Source organism: Oncorhynchus gorbuscha, linkage group LG03 (genome assembly GCF_021184085.1).
Source record: "Oncorhynchus gorbuscha isolate QuinsamMale2020 ecotype Even-year linkage group LG03, OgorEven_v1.0, whole genome shotgun sequence".
NCBI classification, from domain to species: Eukaryota; Metazoa; Chordata; class Actinopteri; order Salmoniformes; family Salmonidae; genus Oncorhynchus; species Oncorhynchus gorbuscha.
This window is the reverse complement of record NC_060175.1, coordinates 54920626-54942527: the sequence shown is the minus strand read 5'-3', so window position 1 is coordinate 54942527 and position 21902 is coordinate 54920626. Positions and strand designations below refer to the sequence as shown.

At 45.3% G+C, this 21902-nt stretch overlaps 1 protein-coding gene across 3 annotated transcripts; it reads left to right on the top strand.

The window, feature by feature from the left end:
* The first annotated feature begins 207 nt into the window (after positions 1 to 207).
* Positions 208 to 11313, top strand: LOC124031584 (PAK4-inhibitor INKA2-like). Of its 3 annotated transcripts, none has more exons than XM_046343004.1 (2): positions 208 to 720; positions 9732 to 11313. In XM_046343004.1, the coding sequence occupies exons 1-2, from the start codon at positions 649 to 651 to the stop codon at positions 10881 to 10883; spliced, it is 1224 nt and encodes a 407-aa protein (XP_046198960.1). In that variant the 5' UTR covers positions 208 to 648; the 3' UTR covers positions 10884 to 11313. The 3 variants fall into 3 exon arrangements, with proteins under 3 accessions (XP_046198960.1, XP_046198961.1, XP_046198962.1); XM_046343005.1 differs by lacking the exon at positions 208 to 720 and adding an exon at positions 8355 to 8580; XM_046343006.1 differs by lacking the exon at positions 208 to 720 and adding an exon at positions 8615 to 9490.
* Positions 11314 to 21902: the final 10589 nt, after the last annotated feature.

The following is a 21902-nucleotide window of genomic DNA, read 5'->3' as shown; positions in this document are numbered from 1 at the left end:
AGTCTCCACTGATACAATTAAATGTCAATCATTTCAAACGAGCAGGTGTCGACACACCAGTGCAATTGCTAGTTCGTCCAAATGTGTATTTTCTCTAGTCTAAAACACTGTCAAAGCCTAACTACTTTATATTTCAAATTAAATGTAGATTGAGTTATTTGAATACCACATGGCCATAACTCATAAAGTCCATTGCAAATATATTCTCTTTTTTTTTCATTACAGCTATAACGTCAGCACAGTGCCAAAGAAAAATAAACATCGCAATCTCATTGGAGGAAATTGAGTGGTCAACGTAAGCGCTCCCGGTGAATGAGAAGAAGAATAGGTTACAAAGCAGGGGATGACAAGTCAGAGATATCGACAGGCAATCGTGCAAACCTAAATAATATTTAGGACTAAACAATCAATCATATTTGGAGTAAATATACCCAACACAGAGCGACAGATTCGAGAGTTTGTGTTTTTGGAATCCACATCCAAAACTAGACGAGGGCGCGCATTCCAGAACAAGCTTGGCGTTTTTAGCTTGTTCCATCATCATGACGCTGACAATTGAATAGCTTAGACTTTGTGACTTTTGTGATAGGCATGCTTGAAATAATGAGCAATTATTTTATTTGAAAAAGCCTACTTACGTTTACAAAAATGGAACGACAGCTTTACATGCCAGAGCGCAAAAATATGGATACTTGCTTGAGACGTCTGAAGCAGGAACTGGTATGACATCTTATTTGAGTTTTCTGATTATACAATGTTTGTTTTCTGTTTCTACTTCAACTGTTGTTCTGATATCCAATTTTAGTATATGCATTCAGATGTAGCGTGTTTTGGACATTTTTAATGCCAATGCAACTGGGTCACAAAATAAGTAAACAGCTACGAAAATATAAATTATAATATTTAGTTATTCATATTTAGTTGTTATACAGCTGAGGTTGTATAATACGGCATAGTTCCATTTGACGTTTGTAAATAAGTTAACTCAAGCAAATCAAATGCTCAGTTCGAACATTCGATCCTATGATTCTTGCAGACCGTTGTTCATGCGTCTGGGATGGACGGGATGAAATGGTACAGTCTAATGAATGGTCAAGCAGCTTCCTGCTCTCTTTTCTTTCCATGAGATGCTCAGTGGTCTATGAAGACTATTTCCAAAACGCTATGGCCAACAATTTTCTGCAGTAGTGTTTTTTTAGTCAGACATGATTGCTTATGGGTACTTTCATGTGTGTGTAAAACAAAAACAAATACTGTTCTCAGATTTTTCATTCATAGATTTTAGATGTGTATGAATTTATTTTCTTTTTTTGTGTGCAAAATACTATATATCCATTGTTTCGCTGGAATGGAATGTTTGTATCCTATATATTTGACTGTGATATATGTGCCTGTCTCACGCTATCTTAAGATGAATGCCCTTACTGTAAGTCGCTCTGGATAACAGCATCTGCTAAATGACTACAATGTCAAAGGTAAATGTTTTACATACAGATCTCATATTACTGTTTCATTATTTTGCAAAACATTTTTTAAACATTGATGTCACAAATATAGCATTTGTACAGTTCTTTAGTTATTTGTTACATTTGACTGTGTAAAACCAAGCAGTACTACTTCTTTATCTGAGAATGATGCGGATATATAGCATTTAGCAAGAAAACATACTTTTTTGTCTCTCTGAAATGAAACCATCAAGTGATAGATTTTAAACAAATACATGTTGAACAACCCCATGTCATGATTAGATATCGAAAAAGCACAACAATCTTTCATAATTTCTTTAAACAATAAAAGCTTATTTATCAACATTTCTGAAAATGGATATATAGTGTTTTGGAATTAAACTTCATATATTCAACTGCTGCCTATATTAATGGTGCAATATGCAGAAATTGCTCAGCCATTACCTGGTTGCAAAGATTCTAACAGTTTGCCTAAGTTCAGTTTATGTGACAAAGCAAGTGTAGAGAATCATTGTACCATCTAAACCGCAGTGAAATATATTTTTCAATAATCAAAAATATTGTATTTTCAGCTGTTTGAAGCTGGTGTACAAAACCAAAAGTAAAATACATTTAAAAAAACGAAACTTAACTAAAGGGAAGCATAGAAATAGCGCACATAGAACAGATCTACCGCTTCTTATACTTGCTTTCAATGAAAATGACAGTCTGTAAATCACATTGCAATGTGAATTTGGAGGTGTCACCTAAAATGTTACACATTGCAGCTTTAACATTGCTTTATTAATATTCCTAACTTTCATACACAGAGGCATGTCTAGGCTATACACTCCCTTGACACTGTGATTGGGTTTTGAAGACAGTCTTCTGAAATAGATTGGCTATTGCTGTAAATCTATTCTGTTTTCATAGGGCCGTTGTTGGGGACTCTGTGATTAAAGATACCCAGGGGGGAAAAAACGGTATTCTCAGTTTGAAGTGTACGATCCACTTTCTGGGTTCTCACTGCTCATGTTCCAGATCTTTTGGCAGATGCACACACAGCATTTTCAAAGCAGCATTAACTGGCACAACTCCTATTGGAACGCTCTTCAAACGGGTAGAATGTTCTTTAACCCACATGCCCAGGGCAAGGCATGCACGGTCTGTAACATGACACTTCTGTGGCTTCTGGGTTGTCTGCACTGAATTAGCTCCACGTCTGTCAACTGGCCTGGCACTCTGATCACAACAGGAGGGAGCCATGGTATGGCGTGTTGTGTGAAGTGATGGTTGCCATATCACAGTTTGCAAACCCAAAAGAAGAGGGAGTCTGTCATCCCTGTGATGAAGCAGAAACAGAGAGCAGATGCAAGTTTTTTTTTTTTTTTTACTCTCCCAGAGTCTGTCCACTCCTGTACCATGCAGAGCACAATCTGTTGGAGTGTCTTGTACCCCTAAGGTGTTGCCGATGCCAAAGTTCCCACATGTCTGTCTGTGTCTGCCTACGCTGGTTCCCCTGAACCCCCATTTACCATTATACCAGTACAGAGAACAAGCAAGGGGGTGTGAATAAGAGCAATAGAATAGAATAGAAACTAATGGAATAGAATAAGGACTGTAGCTTAGCCTAATTATCTAAGTCTAATCATCTTATTGTGAATGTTATATATATATCATGCTATGGACTGTTTTTATCATCAGCTTTCAACACCATAGTGCCCACAAAGCTCATCATTACGCTAAGGACTCTGGGACTAAACACCTCCCTCTGCAACTGAATCCTGGACTTCCTGACGGACCACCCCCAGGTGGTAAGGGTAGACAACATGTCTGCCATGCTTATCCTCAACACTGGGGCTCATCAGGGGTGTGTGCTTAGTCCCCTCCTGTACTCCCTGTTCTCCCACAACTGAGTGGCCAAACACGACTCCAGCACCATCATTAAGTTTGCTGACGACACAACAGTGGTAGGCCTGATTACCGACAATGATGAGACAGCCTATAGGGAGGAGGTCAGAGACAAAAATGTAAGCAAGACAAAAGAGCTGATCGTGGACTACAGGAAAACATCAAAAACATTATCATCGACGGGGCTGTAGTGGAGCTGGTTGAGAGCTTCAAGTTTACATCACCAACGACCTACCATGGTCCAAACTCACCAAAACAGTCGTGAAGAGGGCACGACAACACCTTTTCCCTCTCAGGAGATTGAAGATTTGGCATGAGTCCACAGATCCTCAAAACGTTCTACAAATGAATCATCGAGAGCATCCTGAATGGTTGCATCACTGCCTGGTATGGCAGTGCTCGGCATCTGACCATAAGGCGCTACAGAGGGTAGTGCGTACGGCCCATCACTGGGGTCAAGCTTCCTGCCATCCAGGACCTATATACTAGGCAGTGTCAGAGGAAAGCCCAAAAAATTGTCAAATTTTCACCTAAGTCATAGACTGTTCTGTCTGCTACCGCACGGCAAGCAAGTCTAGGACCGAAAGGAGCCTCAACAGATTCTACCCCCAAGCCATAAGACTGCTGAACAATGAATCAAATGGCCACCTGGACTATTTACATTGACCCCCCCCACACACACACACACATTATTTTTACTCAGCTGCTACTCGCTGTTTATCTATGCATAGTCACTTTACCCCTACCTACATGTACAAATTACCTCGACTAACATGTACCCCTGCACATTGACTCGGTACTGGTACCCCCTGTATATAGCCTCATTATTGTTATTTTAATGTGTTACTTTTTATTAATTTTTACTTTTGTTTATTTAGTAAATATTTTAGTAATTTTTTTAAACTGCATTGTTGGTTAAGGGCTTGTAAGCATTTCACGGTAAGGTCTACACCTGTTCTATTGTGCGCATGTGACAAATTAAGTTTGATTTGATGTGAAAGTCCTGTATGGCAAAACAAATTCTTGGGTGTATAACAATGCAACGTTGCTAAGCACAACGGCGATGACACATCATGTGTCATGCAAAGATTCAGTCCTTTTCAAGGCAACTAATGCCCCCCCCCCCCCCCCCAGTACCTCCTGAACATCTGCATGGTGATGTAACTTCAGCGCGTCAAAGGATATCAAAGCTTTTGACATCGATACTAACACTAATTTCACTTCTATGGTTCTTCTTTATCTTTTATTCGCCTCGAGACATTTCAAACATAACCATCTGTCTGTCAGCTTGGAATGCTATTCTAGGGAGGGTGTGTGTGAGCTGTGAGGTCATGGAACTTCTGAGAGAACAACTATGCCAATGCCGTTACGTCCTGAGGTGGTGAACCAAGCTACTGTGCTCACGGAGACTCTCCTTGTTCTCGGTTACCTTCAGGGCGTAGGGGTAGCGGTGGTACGGAGCAGTGGTCTCAGTTGGTTTGTTTGGAGCATCTCTTGTGGTTCCATTCTCCAGCCGGTTCCTTCCTTCCCCTTGGCTAAAATTTGCCCGGGGTCACATTGGCAGGTGGTTTGCATGATGCGATCGTTGAGACCGGATGGAAGCGGTTCACAGTGAAAAATAAATGATTCAACCCCGAAAACATAAGTAAGTTGCTCAAGACCTACATAACGAATGTCATGGTAGTAGGTCATTAGTATTATCTTGAGCGTTTGCAGTACAGTGATCGAGTAAAGTTTTCTATTTTTATTGTTAGGGATTTTGGTGAGCACTTGCACAGCACGCAACATCTACAGACTTCTGTTCAAGAACAATCTTCAAAGATGTCGCTGATGTTCTCTAAGGCTTAAGTAACCCACTGCTCCCTTCCAGCTTTATCATTTAAGGCAGAAACAAAGTCTGCGAGGGCCAGGAAACTGCCCATTAGACCACCTCCCAGTGTTAAAGGGCCCCAGGAGGCTTGGCCTGGCTCACCCACCTCTGGTCTATGGGCAGCGTAGAGCCCTGGCTTACCCCACCACAGGGCTCTGCTATATGGGCAGTACAGAGGCATGGTCTGTATGCCCTGGATACAGATCCCAGTAGTGCCCTTGACCAATACAACCTACCATTCATACTCAATAAGAGGTGTGTGAGAGATAAATGCCCTCTCTAATAGCCCAGGGTTTGATAACCTTTCCTTGGCTTCTCATTTCTCCTACCTCTGGCCATCAACACTGAATGGCTCTCTTTTAAATTCATGACATAAAGTACATGTGTTTAGTTGACACTCCCTTATTAGGCTGAACTGCCACTTAAAGAAATGTGTTTGGGTGCTGTTTATTTGTTCAATAAATCAATTTAAACCGTGTTAATAAGGGTTCTGTGTACGTGTAGGGAGACAGATTTCTTTTTCATTTTTTTTCTTCTTTTTTTTGAAAAACATTTGTAAAAAAAAATGTTTACCCCTTTTTCTCCCCAATTTCATGGTATCCAATTGTTTTAGTAGCTACTATCTTGTCTCATCGCTACAACTCCCGTACGGGCTTGGGAGAGACAAAGGTTGAAAGTCATGCGTCCTCCGATACACAACCCAACCAAGCCGCACTGCTTCTTAACACAGCGCGCATCCAACCCGGAAGCCAGCCGCACCAATGTGTCGGAGGAAACGCCGTGCACCTGGCAACCTTGGATAGCACGCACTGCGCCCAGCCCACCACAGGAGTCGCTGGTGCGCGATGAGACAAGGATTTCCCTACAGGCCAAACCCTCCCTCTAACCCGGGTGACGCTAGGCCAATTGTGCGTCGCCCCACGGACCTCCCGGTCACGGCCGGTTACGACAGAGCCTGGGCGCGAAACCAGAGGCTCTGGTGGCACTGCGCCACCCGGGAGGCCAGGGAGACAGATTTCACCGTAACAAATGCGTCACGCTTGCTCACATTTTGTTTCCCCCTCAACTGAATGAGGAGAGAACACTCAAGAGCCGCGACCCTAATCTCAACCGAGTGCAAAGATAGTGTTCATTTATTTATGCTGGGTGGGACTTAATTCACATTCATGCATATTCAAAGACTAGCGCAAATGTTAACTGTGTGATAGTTGTTGAGCGCTCCTTTGCACACTTGATATGACGTGGCACCTCATAGCCTTTTTCAGAGACATAACTTTTAATGGGTAATCATCCAACATTAATTCCGGACTGCCAGTGATTACTCCCCACATTTGAGGCATTCAGAACTTAATTGCCAATTACGATCCGTTTGCATCACTGCATTTGTTGCCTGAGGATGGCTGGATTGTCCTTAACCCGCACTTTTTACTTCCTAATACGTTTTCAGTCGCTAACCAACTGTCTACAGTCTACAGGTAGACCCTGACGGATCAAACTGCTGAAGTGATGCTAACACACTAACATTACAGAAAGCTGCTGACTTAGCTTCAGTATTTGAGATATGGCTTTAATAAGCTAATGGTACCAGAGAGACAGTGTTCGATGCCCTGCAGCCCCCCCCCAAAAAGGAACCATTTCCCTCTCCATTTGCTGAGTTTAAGATCTGTTATCAGCACATTTCTATGAACCACTGACTCAAGCCGTCTCTGCAACACAATACAGTAAACATTTGGGGTGGGAGAGTACACTGAGAGTACACTGAGAGTACACTGCCCTGGGGAGACAGTCAGTCCAAAAACAAAAAAATATGACTTGATTTGATCCGGCAGAAAGCTGATTCCAGCTCGTCTGACCTATTTGGGCCGCAAAGTTTTGGGGTCATGTGAGGTCAATTGAGTGCCTTAGTTGGCACAGTGACGTCAACAGTGGGGCTGAAGCCTTTGAGGACATTGTGAATCATTTAAGAGAGCCAAATGGAGTAAACGGCGTGTACTTTTGGATAATTGGAGCGGATGAGTGTATTTGGGAGGGAAGAATGATTGCATGTTGAGGAGTAAGCATGCATGAACAAGTCAGCCAGATAGATTCCATGTGAATAGGAATGGTAGCATCTCCGAACAAGAGGTTGCAGTACAGCTGTAGAAGGGCACCTTCAGCCCCTTGTGATGTATTCTTTCGAATGATTCTGACGTAATGTTATTGACAATTCCACATGTTGTTTTATGGAGATAATCGGGAAAAACCCAACCGTGTGCACCATGTGGCAATGCTGGTTGAACCTTGATGTGGTTTGAGGTAAACAGTAATTATATAAAGCCTGTTCACCAGCTTCTAAAGACTCCGGGCTAATTACACCTAATGAAGTCAGCCATATGTTTTAGCGCCTAGAACCGCAGGAGAACACAGAGATGACCTCATTGTTCCAATTACCTTCACCTTCTATAATGGCTACTCAGGAACACAGACTCCTTTTGTCTCTCTGCTGATGTTGCGTTTCATTTTTCGGTGGAAATGTCAGCTGAGCTGCGTATGGATTACGAGATCTTCTGTGAGACCTTTTCAAGTGCTTCTTCGTGCATCATTTTCTTCGTTTGAATATGAAGGGATGAAAGGCTAGTTTAGGGTTGGTCAGTACAGTGGCTCTTGCCACTGAACGATTGACCATGTTGTCTTATCAGTTCTAAACAAGAGTGTCTGCAAAATGTTGAATGATTTTTCAGGCCTGCAGGTTTTCTTTTGAAAATATGATTTACGAGGTCGCTCTTCGTGTTAAGTATTACGACGTGTTATTAACATATTGTAAACATGTTGTGACGTCATACATCAGGACATACTGCAGATTATTATGTTTGCCTCTCTGATACTTTCCGGTCTGTCGTTTGCTAGTGTGTTAGTTACTGATCCAATGCTTTCCCACTTGGCACTTAAGTGTACCAAAGTCAACAAGTACAATATCATTGACCTTGCTACTTATGATACCCATCCCCCCCCTCCTGTTCTTCAATAATTGAATCCCTCTAGACATCTAAACATATGGCAAGGCCGCCATAACACTCACCCCCCCCAACACCAACTCACACTGCTGTTACCCCAAACACCACTTCCACTGCTGCTGACTCTCACCCAGTCTTTGTCAATTAATGCGTGCTTGAGTGAACCCACCCCCACGGTTAGGGATTAACGTCTAGACAGACACAACTGATTGGCTGCCAGGACAGAGACTGGCCCTGATTGGCAGGGGCTACATATAGGGGTTGGCAGGAAGGGCTGTTTGAAAGGTGAGAGTGGAGAGTAGAGACGGACTGACAGAGCAGCCAAGAGAGAGGAACAGACTTGTGTAAAAGTTCTAACAAGGTAAGGTGATTTATTAGGATCTTAGACTGATGGATAGATTTAATATCTTGGACGTGTAGAGCGAGGTATAAAGTTGATGTTTTCTATATTTCATTTTAAGTGAACAGCATTTTATCCAACTTGTTCGGATGTTTGCAGTCTACTGTGAGTTGGAGCAATCTTATAGAGTGCACACAAATAATGTTACACACTGTTGGTATGGTGGACCAATTGTATTACCCCCTGTATTAGCTGTCCTTGAGTGAAGGCTGTCTCTATTCAGAGAGACAGTGAAAACAGTCAAAGCACAGTTGGTCAGACTACTGAAATAGGATCTGTTATTCCAATCCCTTATTCAAATGTTCAACTGCATCATGGCGTTCTCCAAACGATATCAGCGTGGATTGAGATGCTTTTTTTTGGTGTTGTTCTATTTCTGTAACATCACACAGTTTTGCGTTTTGTAAGGAGGAGCATTCGCATCTGTGTATTCTTAATTCCGAAGACACATCTGTCATATCAACAGCCAAGTTCAAAGTAAGTCCGGGTGCATGGATTCATTTTTTAAAGACACTTTATTGCCTCAGGGACTGCTTGGCTGCGGGGGAAACGGTTATAGCTTGGTCACATGACATAAGCTCAGTCCCACAGGATGCTGGAACAGAGAGAGAGAGAGAGAGAGAGAGAGAGTAGTTTGAAAGAAAGAGAGAGCGTGGGAGAGATGAAGCCAGAGATACTCCTCCCTACAGCTGCTGAGCGACAGGGTCCTCTCACATACGCAAGCCATATGGGGGCCCTGTCATTCAAAACAGGTCATGTGACCGAACAAAAAAAAATGAGTGGCCTCAAAACACAGAAGGGCTACGATGCAACGAGAGAAACTGTAGCAACACCAATGGAGATATGGAAAACAAATCATTATTGGTGAGAGGTAATTATGTTAGTACCATTTGTACATTTTGGTTTGTCTTTGAGTTCATTAATTTGTCCTAAGCGGTGCTGTGATCTAACTAAGTTCAACCGTAGATGGGCAATGTAAACACTGGTCAGTGTTTGACAGAGGGTTATAGATGTGTTATAGAAGTGCTTGAATGGATGAGTTTTGCGGGTGATGCTAACTGGCCATTTCCCTGTTGTTTTTGTCTCCCCCCTCTCCCTCTCTTTCCCTACAGGTGTCTATGAAGGAGGCAGGAGATGGCCTCCATGCTCAGATGAACTCCATGATGGGGGCTCTTCAGGAACTCAAGCTTCTACAAGTGCAGACAGTGCTGGAGCAACTAGACATCTCAGGGAGGCCCATCCAAAGGGCGGCCCCACCACCAACAGCAGACACATGTGGCCCTTGCCCTATCCCCAGCCTCAAGCCTACCCTCGGCCCTGTCCACGATGAGACTCAGACGCCCCCTTTGGACTGGACAACTGGTCGGGAGGAGCAGCAGCAGCAGAGCCGGGTGGGGCACCGGAGCAGCCTGGGCACCTCTCCTTCCTCCTCCAGCCTGGAGACATTGGAGACTGAGAGTGAGAGCCAGCCTCTCCCTCTCCCCCGCAGAGTGTCAGGATACACCGCCCCACAGGTGGAGTACTGTGGCCCACGTCTTAGCCAAGTGTTTCCAGAGCAGCATCAGCAGCCGTCTCACCCAGCCCAGGTGGTGGATCTGCCTGGCATCCTCTACAGCCTATCCAGGGAAGGACCCTCGCTGGACAGCGACTACTCCCAGGACAGTATGGACGACTCCAGCGACTGGACCTCCTCACTCATGAGCCGCAGCCGCAACCGGCAGCCCCTGGTCCTAGGGGACAACGTTTTCGCCGACCTGGTGGGCAACTGGCTGGACTTGCCTGAGCTGGAGAAGGAGGAGATGGTTGGGGGTGTTTGTGTGGGGGCAGACGCAGCCGACAGGGCCGATTCCCCAGCCCACCCTCTCCGTCTCAGCCGCTCCCAGGAGATCTGCAGGAAGTTCTCTCTGACCACCAACATCTTCAAGAGGTTCCTGCGCAGTGTGAGGCCCGACCGGGACAAGCTCCTGAAGGAGAGGCCTGGCTGGATGGTCCCCGAGAGCCAGGAGGCCAAACTCTTCAAGAGGCCCAAGAAAGTGGCCAAGCAGCAGGCCAAGGGAAGCTTCTACCTCCCGTTCTGGGCAGGTGTAGGACAGCAGCAGCAGGGTAAGGGCCGGCCATGTCCCCAGCTGGCTGAGGAGAGACACAGCCAGAGCCAGAGCCAGTTCTCAGAGATTTACATAGACAGGAGACAAGAGTGGAGACAGGAGGCCAGAGTGGAGAAAATGCAGCCCTTGTTTGACTACAACACGGCTGTGTGGGTCTGATGCTGACGCTGCTCCAGGGTGGTGGCAGGTGTTGGGGATTTGGCTGGGAGCTCTGGGAGGTTTGTGTGTCTGTCTGTCTCCACTCAGAGAATGGACTGACTGAGGAATGAACATCCACACTATTTCCCAACAGAGAGATTATCAGGGCAACTGTTTGTCTGACAATCCTAAGACCTAAGACCTGTGACTGAGAGAGTAAGCAGGACTTCCTCTTATAGATGGGTTCACCCAAAAAATTGTTCGGGTTCGAATGAGTCCATAAGTGCCCTGGACTTATACGATAGACGGTACTTCGATATAGACATGATGCTCAGATAATGCTCTGAATTCCATCGTCATGGTTCACACCTCAACCCTGTTTCATTATGTTTGAATGCTGCTGTAGGTCCCACCCAAGTGTATCCCCACCCTCATGTCTCATCTCGTACTTCTATCTAGCAATAGAACACAGCTGTTACACATACTGCATGGGCTCTAGTAAATGTTTTATCTGTGACATTGTGAAACAGTTGTCACTGAACTGCCACTAAACATGACCACAGGTGCTTCTTCGCCTCGTTGCCCAGAGTCAGACAGCTGGATGAATACACAAGGGTCTAATATTGTCACATCATCCTCACTCAGGGATCGGGATGTGGCCTGTGTGACCGACTGGGTTTGAACCTGGATCTCCTGTGCGCCACAAGACTGTTCTAGCCCGCCGAGGTAAAGCCTAGCCGTTAGCTTGGGGAGCTAACACAAGTCTTCAGGTCTCAGGCAAGGTTACTCGTCACATATCCTTGGTCTCCGAACCACCTCCGTTACACCTTCACCGTTCACCAGCCACCTACACACACAAAGCCACTCCAGGATAGGGTTATGTCTTGCCTTGTAGACATGATGGCACATTTTGACTCTACAGCCAATCCTCCTGGCTAGCGTATTACACATGGCAGAGAGAGAGAGAGCGAGAGAGAGAGAGCGAGAGCTGTGTGCCATCTGGTTGCCTACAGTTACATAAGGACAAGCCAGCAGCACAGACAAGAGGTGCAGTCATTCAGCGTAGGCTGTCAAGCGTTTTCCCAATCAACCCTAAACTGCGATGCGGCCGTTGCATATGTATGTAATATGTATCTAATGCTAAGCAGGGCCTGGAGATTTCAAGATAGCAGAGGACTGAGGAGGAGAATGTTTACAGTGAATCCTTCCACATGTACATACAGTACTATACCTAATGAAGTCAGCCATATGTTTTCTCTTTGCGCCTAGAACCACAGGAGAACATGTTAATGAGCATGTTAATGATGTCAACAAAGTCTATTAGCCATTGTGTTCATTTCATTTAAAGGGTCTTAAAGAGAGGAAGATTGAACCCAGTAGATATGTGGTTGGTCCTAGCTCTCTTTATGAAAGAATTTGAGGCGTTTCGGGGAGATTTCACAGAGCAGTATGGTGCAACCTTTACCTTCATTTCCCATAGCTGAGCTCCACATCATTTCCTCAGTGAAATCACTGAAGTGACAAGGACTATTTACCTTATTTTAGAAGACATATGGTATGCAAATGCAATCCTCAGCCCTCAGTAATAAGAGTGGCTCGAGGAGTTGATTTGATGTGAAACATCACCCCATCCATGCATTCGACAGACATGAATTTGATTTGACATGAATTTGATTTGTTAAATATCGCTATGCACATATGGCGGGTTTTTCAATATTCAGGTGGGATTATGTTCAGTTGGTCACACGTGGACGGACCGCCTCTACGAAGCCTGTTATGCTAGAAGAGCCTCTCTGCCTGTCTTCTTCATATTTACAACTGTAATTGTCATTTTTAGCGCTGTTGTTAAAACTGTGGTTCTGCGAACCTCAAAGTGTTACTGGGTGTAAAACTGTCACTGACTCTTTGTAAATTAAACTGTTTTCTGAAAAAAGACGTGCCGCTCTGGTTCCTCGACTGGAAATGTAATTTGTATGTTCTAAACATAAATGTACTCTTTGATCGGTGACCCATTTTTATTGGGTGATTTTTAACACCCCCAACATACTTCGAACCAATTAGTCTGTCTCGCTATGTTTAGATTTGATTTTTTGTTGTTATACTAATGGTAACAGCAGATTTACCACATACAGTATACCCTGTGAGACTATGATCAAGCTTTCCCTTTTCTCAGAATAGTTCTGGGATTTGACCTATTCTACTCTATTCCCTGCATTCTCTATAGGCCTAAGTTCTGTAGCATGACTTACTATTTGGTTAGTGTGAAGCGAATCGTCTCCTGTGCTTCAACTCTGGGAAAAGTACGTCTAAATCTGTACCGTGACGCCCATCAGCGTTTTAAATAAATAAACATACAGGCACACTTTGATTCTCTGACTCTTCTCCAGAACCACTATATGACACTCAAACACAGCAACTTATCCACAAGCATTATACACTGCTCAAAGAAATAAAGGGAACACTATAATAACACATCCTAGATCTGAATGAAATATTCTTATTAAATACTTTTTTCTTTCCATAGTTGAATGTGCTGACAACAAAATCACACAAAAATGATCAATGGAAATCAAATTTATCAACCCATGGAGGTCTGGATTTGGAGCCACACTCAAAATTATAGTGGAAAACTACACTACAGGCTGATCCAACTTTGATGTAATGTCCTTAAAACAAGTCAAAATGTAATGTCCTTAAAACAAGTCAAAATGAGGGTAGTGTGTGTGGCCTCCACGTGCCTGTATGACCTCCCTACAACACCTGGGCATGCTCCTGATGAGGTGGTGAATGGTCTCCTGAGGGATCTCCTCCCAGACCTGGACTAAAGCATCCACTGGGGAACGGGCAGACCAGTCCATAGCATCAATTCCTTCCTCTTGCAGGAACTGCTGACACACTCCAGCCACATGAGGTCTAGCATTGTCTTGCATTAGGAGGAACCCAGGGCCAACCGCACCAGCATATGGTCTCACAAGGGGTCTGAGCATCTCATCTCGGTACCTAATGGCAGTCAGGCTACCTCTGGCGAGCACATGGAGGGCTGTGCGGCCCACCAAAGAAATGCCACCCCACACCATGACTGACCCACCGCCAAACCGGTCATGCTGGAGGATGTTGCAGGCAGCAGAGCGTTCTCCACGGCGTCTCCAGACTCTGTCACATGTGCTCAGTGTGAACCTGCTTTCATCTGTGAAGAGCACAGGGCGCCAGTGGCGAATTTGCCAATTTTGGTGTTCCCTGGTAAATGCCAAACGTCCTGCACGGTGTTGGGCTGTAAGCATAACCCCCACCTATGGGCCCTCATACCCCCCTCATGGAGTCTGTTTCTGACTGTTTGAGCAGACACATGCACATTTGTGGCCTGCTGGAGACAATTTTGCAGGGCTCTGGTAGTGCTCCTCCTTGCACAAAGGCGGAGGTAACGGTCCTGCTGCTGGGTTGTTGCCCTCCTACGACCTCCTCCACGTCTCCTGATGTACTGGCCTGTCTCCTGGTAGCGCCTCCATGCTCTGGACACTACGCTGACAGACACAGCAAACCTTCTTGCCACAGCTCGCATTGATGTGCCATCCTGGATGAGCTGCACTACCTGAGCCACTTGTGTGGGTTGTAGACTCCGTCTCATGCTACCACGAGAGTGAAAGCAACACCAGCATTCAAAAGTGACCAAAACATCAGCCAGGAAGCATAGGAATTGAGAAGTGGTCTGTGGTCACCACCTGCAGAACCACTCCTTTATTGGGGGTGTCTTGCTAATTGCCTATAATTTCCACTTGTTGTCTATTCCATTTGCACAACAGCATGTGAAATGTATTGTCAATCAGTGTTGCTTCCTAAGTGGACAGTTTGATTTCACAGAAGTGTGATTGACTTGGAGTTATATTGTGTTGTATAAGTGTTCCCTTTATTTTTTTGAGCAGTGTATATAGTATACCCAATTCTTTACTTTCTGAAGGGCACCATTAGGGCAGTGCACGGCTCACTGTCCAATACACCTTACAGAAAGCAGAGGTGATGCCAATGCGCTTGACATTGATGTATAAATGGAACACTTACACATTCTCAGAACTGTATCAAGTATAAAACCCCGTTTTGCGTAAAAAGACACACATTCACAACAGCTGCTAACAGGAACACGTCGCAGCATTACGTGACGTTCTTAGAGCAGGTCAGTGAGCATTCCAGATGAAAAAGACTGTAGTAGATCGTGAGATGCAATACAATAAACAGTCATCTGCATGGGAATAGGAAGGGGGAGGAGGATTACAGTTGAGCTGCTACAGTAGGCTAGTAGTCCACTTCCAGGTGCAGTGATGGATGGAAACTGGGGGGCTCTTTCTGTCTCTGTGTGTGTGTGTGTGTGTGTGTGTGTGTGTGTGTGTGTGTGTGTGTGTGTGTGTGTGTGTGTGTGTGTGTGTGTGTGTGTGTGTGTGTGTGTGTGTGTGTGTGTGTGTGTGTGTGTGTGTGTGTGTATGGAGGGGGGACAGCTGCAACTGTCATCCCTTTCTCCTGGTTCCAGTTTTCCTTTGGGTGAGAAGCAATGGATGCTTGCAGACCCCTCCCCACCCCCATCCCATTTCCCTCCATTCTCCAACCTCCTTGCTAGGCAGCTGTCGCTCTCTCACAGCCCTGCCTAGGCTAGCCCCGGGCCACAGCACTGCCTGATCACAGATCTGGGGTACAATGCTTAACCCACACAACTTCGTTATACAAGCCTGCAAGAAACACATATCACCCCTTGCAAGAGGCAAGCAGCCTCCCTCACAGCTTATAGTAGTTAAGCTTTGACCTTCCTCCCCTAATGTATTGATGGAAATGAAGAGATGATGATATTAAAAGCATTAGTTTATAGTGAGTGGAGGGATTATCATGTTACTGGGAGGGGGGGGGGGGGAGTGGGGTAGCCATGCTGCCTGGGATCCATGTTGGCTCAGATTCCCACATCCCAACATTGGTCTTTCAATAAATAGAATCCTCAGCTGTTCAACCAACAACTCTGTCTCCTCTCCCTGTAATGTGCTCACATTTCACTGTTATATTTGTCAGCTCCGAGAAACTCAGAATCTAAGCTCCTTTTTTTGCACAAAAATAAAAAAACTTCCCACACGATACATACACATATGCTAGGCAGGCAGGCTAGAAAACCACAGTTCATTTGCAATAGCATGTTAATACCCATGCTGTACTTTTGGAAATAAAAGACTGCAGACCAAGGAAGTAAAGTTAGAGGGGATAAAAGCAAGAGTTAAATCTGGGTCGATTCTTTTAGGATTTGCCATCTGGCCTCTTGCAGTGCATGTTCATTTTACAATCTGTTTTTTTTTTTCCCCACTCTCTCTTGATTTAAGGATGCATGCAAAACAGAACAGACACAATCTCATATTACCAAAACAAACATGTTCTGACATATCAACATGTTTTGGCTTCTGGCTAGTGCTCTATGCTACTTGTGTTTGAATACATTGGGAAACAGAAGAATATGTGCCATCTTTTGAGCTAATACTTACGGCTATGCCAACCTGAGTGTCACACAATGATAACGGGTCCCCAGAAGGAGAGGAGTTAGGACAGACAGACAGGGGCTCTGACAGGTGAAACTCGTGAATGATAAGATTATTTCTTCTGCTTCGCTGTCAAATTCTCAACAACGTGAGGAATTCCATCCGTAAATGTAAGATCATGTTGAGTCTTCCGCCAGCAGATTATGTTGATACACAAGTGAGAGACTTTTCTCCCAATTTCAAATGCTTTGAAGTGCAAATGAGTCTACCAATAATATATTTGGTGGTAAGTATTGTTGACTTCAATTCTCACATCAAAGAAAAAAACTATACTGGAAATTATTCTAGTTTTGCACTTAGAAGTATGTTACTGAGCAGTCTTCTCCAATTTAGGAGATCTGTAACAACTTGCAGCATATGTACAACAGCTTTGAACCAAAACGCCTGAACTAAAAAAGCATGAACTAAAAAGTAATCTCAGTGAGCAACACAAATTGAAAGAGTGATAGTGATCAGTAAACAGTAACTAACAGTAACTAATGTGTGTCCTGGCAGTCCTCAGTCTGACCCCGGGCGGTGGTGAATGTGAGCTGAACAGGAAGAGGAAGAGGTCTCTCTCTCCAACCTCTCCGAGGTGCGAATGAACGACAACACAGATTAGAAGTGACCCCTGTGGCTTCGGCTCAGCGGCCATCGTTTTAAAACTCACCCCGGCAAGGCCTCAATTTCCCCCAACGCCCACAAACTCTTCCAGTTCTATTAAACCCCATGAACGCTAAATAATTGAGCCTCGTATTTAGCTGGTCTTATCTCGGTGGGTTGTCTAGCTACTTTAAAGTGTCTGTTTGCGCTCACACATTCCCTCGTCCCTCTGAGACCTTATTTCCTCCTCGCTAAAGATGAAATGGCCCCGGCCCAACGGCAACTCCTCAGCCCCCTTCATTAATCTAGATTAAAATGGAAATAATCTCCTAAATTGTCTCACACCCAGCATCACTGCTGACAGTTACTCAACGGTACACTGTGTTGTTCAACAGAGGACAACGACTCCGGCTCCTCACTGGCTGCTCGTTTGTGTGATTTTACTGGAGTGAGATCTTTTGAAGGTCTTTGAAGGCCACATTTCTGTGTCTTGGTGCTTTTTCAGGTTTGCTTTTACGACACGCTCCACTCTGTTCAGCCATTTGCTCTGCTTCTCATGCTGTGATGTTGAGCAGAGCGACTCCTCCAGATTGAGCGGACAGGCTGCACTCGCTGTCACCACACGTTTGCCTCTACGCTTTGCGTTCATGCATCCTGAAGCGTGGCCCGGAGAAGCTTTTAAGGGAGGAATGTACAGTAGTGAAGGAAAGAGAGATTGTCGAGCTTGATGACTGTGGTGGTGCTTGGTGTGTTCCCAGATACACGCTAAGTGCCACAGGATGGGAGCGGAGTGCTTCCGCTGTATGTGCAGAGATTCTTGTCTATCGATAACATGCAAGTGAATTACTGTCAATGATGTGCATTCCGTCACAGGTTAAAGTGACATTATAGAATTGCACGGAGACAACACCCCTGACATTGACGCTGCACTGAGGGTCAAGCTTGCCCTCCCCAAGCCACTGGGCCAAGCTTTCCCTCCCCAAGCCACTGGGCCAAGCTTGCCCTCCCCAAGCCACTGGGCCAAGCTTGCCCTCCCCAAGCCACTGGGCCAAGCTTGCCCTCCCCAAGCCACTGGGCCAAGCTTGCCCTCCCCAAGCCACTGGGCCAAGCTTGCCCTCCCCAAGCCACTGGGTCAAGCTTGCCCTCCCCAAGCCACTGGGCCAAGCTTGCCCTCCCCAAGCCACTGGGCCAAGCTTGCCCTTACCAAGCCACTGGGCCAAGCCTGCCCTCCCCAAGCCACTGGGCCAAGCTTGCCCTCCCCAAGCCACTGGGCCAAGCTTGCCCTCCCCAAGCCACTGGGCCAAGCTTGCCCTCCCCAAGCCACTGGGCCAAGCTTGCCCTTCCCAAGTCACTGGGCCAAGCTTTCCCTCCCCAAGCCACTGGGCCAAGCTTGCCCTTCCCAAGTCACTGGGCCAAGCTTGCCCTCCCCAAGCCACTGGGCCAAGCTTGCCCTTCACAAGTCACTGGGCCAAGCTTGCCCTTCCCAAGTCACTGGGCCAAGCTTACCCTTCCCAAGCCACTGGGCCGAGCTTCCCAAGCAATTGGGTCAAGCTTACCCTTCCCAAGCCACTGGGCCAAATCAATGTACAGTGCCTTGCAAAAGTATTCGGCCCCCTTGAACTTTGCGACCTTTTGCCACATTTCAGGCTTCAAACATAAAGATATAAAACTGTATTTTTTGTGAAGAATCAACAACAAGTGGGACACAATCATGAAGTGGAACGACATTTATTGGATATTTCAAACTTTTTTAACAAATCAAAAACAGAAAAATTGGGAGTGCAAAATTATTCAGCCCCTTTACTTTCAGTGCAGCAAACTCTCTCCAGAAGTTCAGTTAGGATCTCTGAATGATCCAATGTTGACCTGAATGACAAATGATGATAAATACAATCCACCTGTGTGTAATCAAGTCTCCGTATAAATGCACCTGCACTGTGATAGTCTCATAGGTCCGTTAAAAGCGCAGAGAGCATCATGAAGAACAAGGAACACACCAGGCAGGTCCGAGATACTGTTGTGAAGAAGTTTAAAGCCGGATTTGGATGCAAAAAGATTTCCCAAGCTTTAAATATCCCAAGGAGCACTGTGCAAGCGATAATATTGAAATGGAAGGAGTATCAGACCACTGCAAATCTACCAAGACCTGGCCGTCCCTCTAAACTTTCAGCTCATACAAGGAGAAGACTGATCAGAGATGCAGCCAAGAGGCCCATGATCACTCTGGATGAACTGCAGAGATCTTCAGCTGAGGTGGGAGACTCTGTCCATAGGACAACAATCAGTCGTATATTGCACAAATCTGGCCTTTATGGAAGAGTGGCAAGAAGAAAGCAATTTCTTAAAGATATCCATAAAAAGTGTTGTTTAAAGTTTGCCACAAGCCACCTGGGAGACACACCAAACATGTGGAAGAAGGTGCTCTGGTCAGATGAAACCAAAATTGAACCTTTTGGCAACAATGCAAAACGTTATGTTTGGCGTAAAAGCAACACAGCTCATCACCCTGAACACACCATCCCCACTGTCAAACATGGTGGTGGCAGCATCATGGTTTGGGCCTGCTTTTCTTCAGCAGGGACAGGGAAGATGGTTAAAATTGATGGGAAGATGGATGGAGCCAAATACAGGACCATTCTGGAAGAAAACCTGATGGAGTCTGCAAAAGACCTGAGACTGGGACGGAGATTTGTCTTCCAACAAGACAATGATCCAAAACATAAAGCAAAATCTACAATGGAATGGTTCAAAAATAAACATATCCAGGTGTTAGAATGGCCAAGTCAAAGTCCAGACCTGAATCCAATCGAGAATCTGTGGAAAGAACTGAAAACTGCTGTTCACAAATGCTCTCCATCCAACCTCCCTGAGCTCGAGCTGTTTTGCAAGGAGGAATGGGAAAGAATTTCAGTCTCTCGATGTGCAAAACTGATAGAGACATACCCCAAGTGACTTACAGCTGTAATCGCAGCAAAAGGTGGCGCTACAAAGTATTAACTTAAGGGGGCTGAATAATTTTGCACGCCCAATTTTTCAGTTTTTGATATGTTAAAAATGTTTGAAATATCCAATAAATGTCGTTCCACTTCATGATTGTGTCCCACTTGTTGTTGATTCTTCACAAAAAAATACAGTTTTATATCTTTATGTTTGAAGCCTGAAATGTGGCAAAAGGTCGCAAAGTTCAAGGTGGCCGAATACTTTCGGAAGGCACTGTATCTGCTTGTACCTTATTACACAGTAGGGTTCTCTACTATCGGGTTCTCACATTTCCTCTTAGCAGCAGCATGGTGGAGTAGAGAGGATGACAGGGAGCTGGGTTTTCACTCTGGGGACTCACTGTGCTGCCTAAGGGCTTCCAGCAAAGACACAGAAATCAGCTTGCCAGATGGGTCCATCTGCAACTACAGTGCACAATGAAGAACAGACCGTTAAAGCTGGAATCCGTAGCGGTGAAACCGCCACGTCCGTTTGCGATATTACAACAACAAAGACGTTACTTCAAACAACGAATGCTGCTTTTCTTCCCTCAGACATCATTGCCCGCGCGATAGAACAGCAGAGTAGGTACTTCTTAACAAATGCATCTGGGGGCGACTAGTGGCGCTGTTTCACCTCAAGCAGATCTCAGCTTTAGGACAAAATCTTAAATAATAAACACAGTACATACACAACTAGCAGATTCCATACATAACTCCATACATGCAACATGTACACTGTATGCACAATATACACACATTCTCCAATATATAAACACTATACACGCCCATTCTACAAACTGCATCTTTACCGTCTGCCACAAAGAGACTTGTATCTCATTATACTATCACTCTATAACTAGGCTGTGTTTGGAAATGTTGACATTTGGTTGTGTTGACATGTGGGCAGAGCTGACTGGGAGCCGTGTGACTCAGCACGCCTGGCCTGGGGGATCCCTCCACTGTGCCCTTTAAAAAGAACAGGACCCTGGTTGTTCTACTGCGGCCACAAAATCCATCAGGCCTGGAGCCTTGATGCCCTCCACTACTAATCACAGACCCAATTCTGTCTGATGTCACAGAACCTCCTCGGGAAGGGAGTATGGCGGGGGCTGGCTGCCTCACGCATGCAGGAACATCGCTTCTGCTCTAGTAGGTCCCCGTGGAGAGGAAGAACTTGAGGGCTTGAGGAGAACACATACTGGATCAGTACCCCGGCTAGCCAATCCCCGCGAAGCAAATGGGAGCTCGAGCAGAGCTGAGCATCATCGTGCCTGGTTACGTCACGCAGCGAGCAGAGGATCTTAGTCACCCGCCCCACTATATGGCCATAAATAGCCTAGATCATGTGAAGAGACCGACCTACAGTACAGCTCATAGACAATAGCACAGCCTTGTAGTACTAGGTCTCAATATGGGGGAATCCTGGTAAGCCATTTACCCTGCCTTGTAACTCGTACTTCACCCTTGATATGGAACCGTGCTTGATCCACTCCCAACTGGGGTCGCAAAGCAAGAACTGTCAATAAATTCCCTGGTTTTCCCAAAATCCCAGTTGGAGGATTCCCGGAATCGGGAGGGAATAAGCAAGGGAAAACCAGGATGTCTGGGAAACCATGGAACGAATGGAAAGTTCCTGGAATTTTGAAACCCTACTCCCAACTCCCCTAGGATCAAACGCAGTGCCTAAGATCCTGACCTTCTAACTCCTTGTGTGTGCAGTCATTTACCTAAATGGTTATTCATTGATATGCGTGCACAGACTGCTGAAGGCTCAATACACGGCCCTAGCTATGGCCTACCCCTCAACTCCTGTTTGTCTTTATGGCCAGCATAGAGTTCACGGCCACATTTGTAAAAAAAAAAGCAACAGCATCTAGAATGTAGAGTCATATTGGGATCGTAATTCCTCATCTATT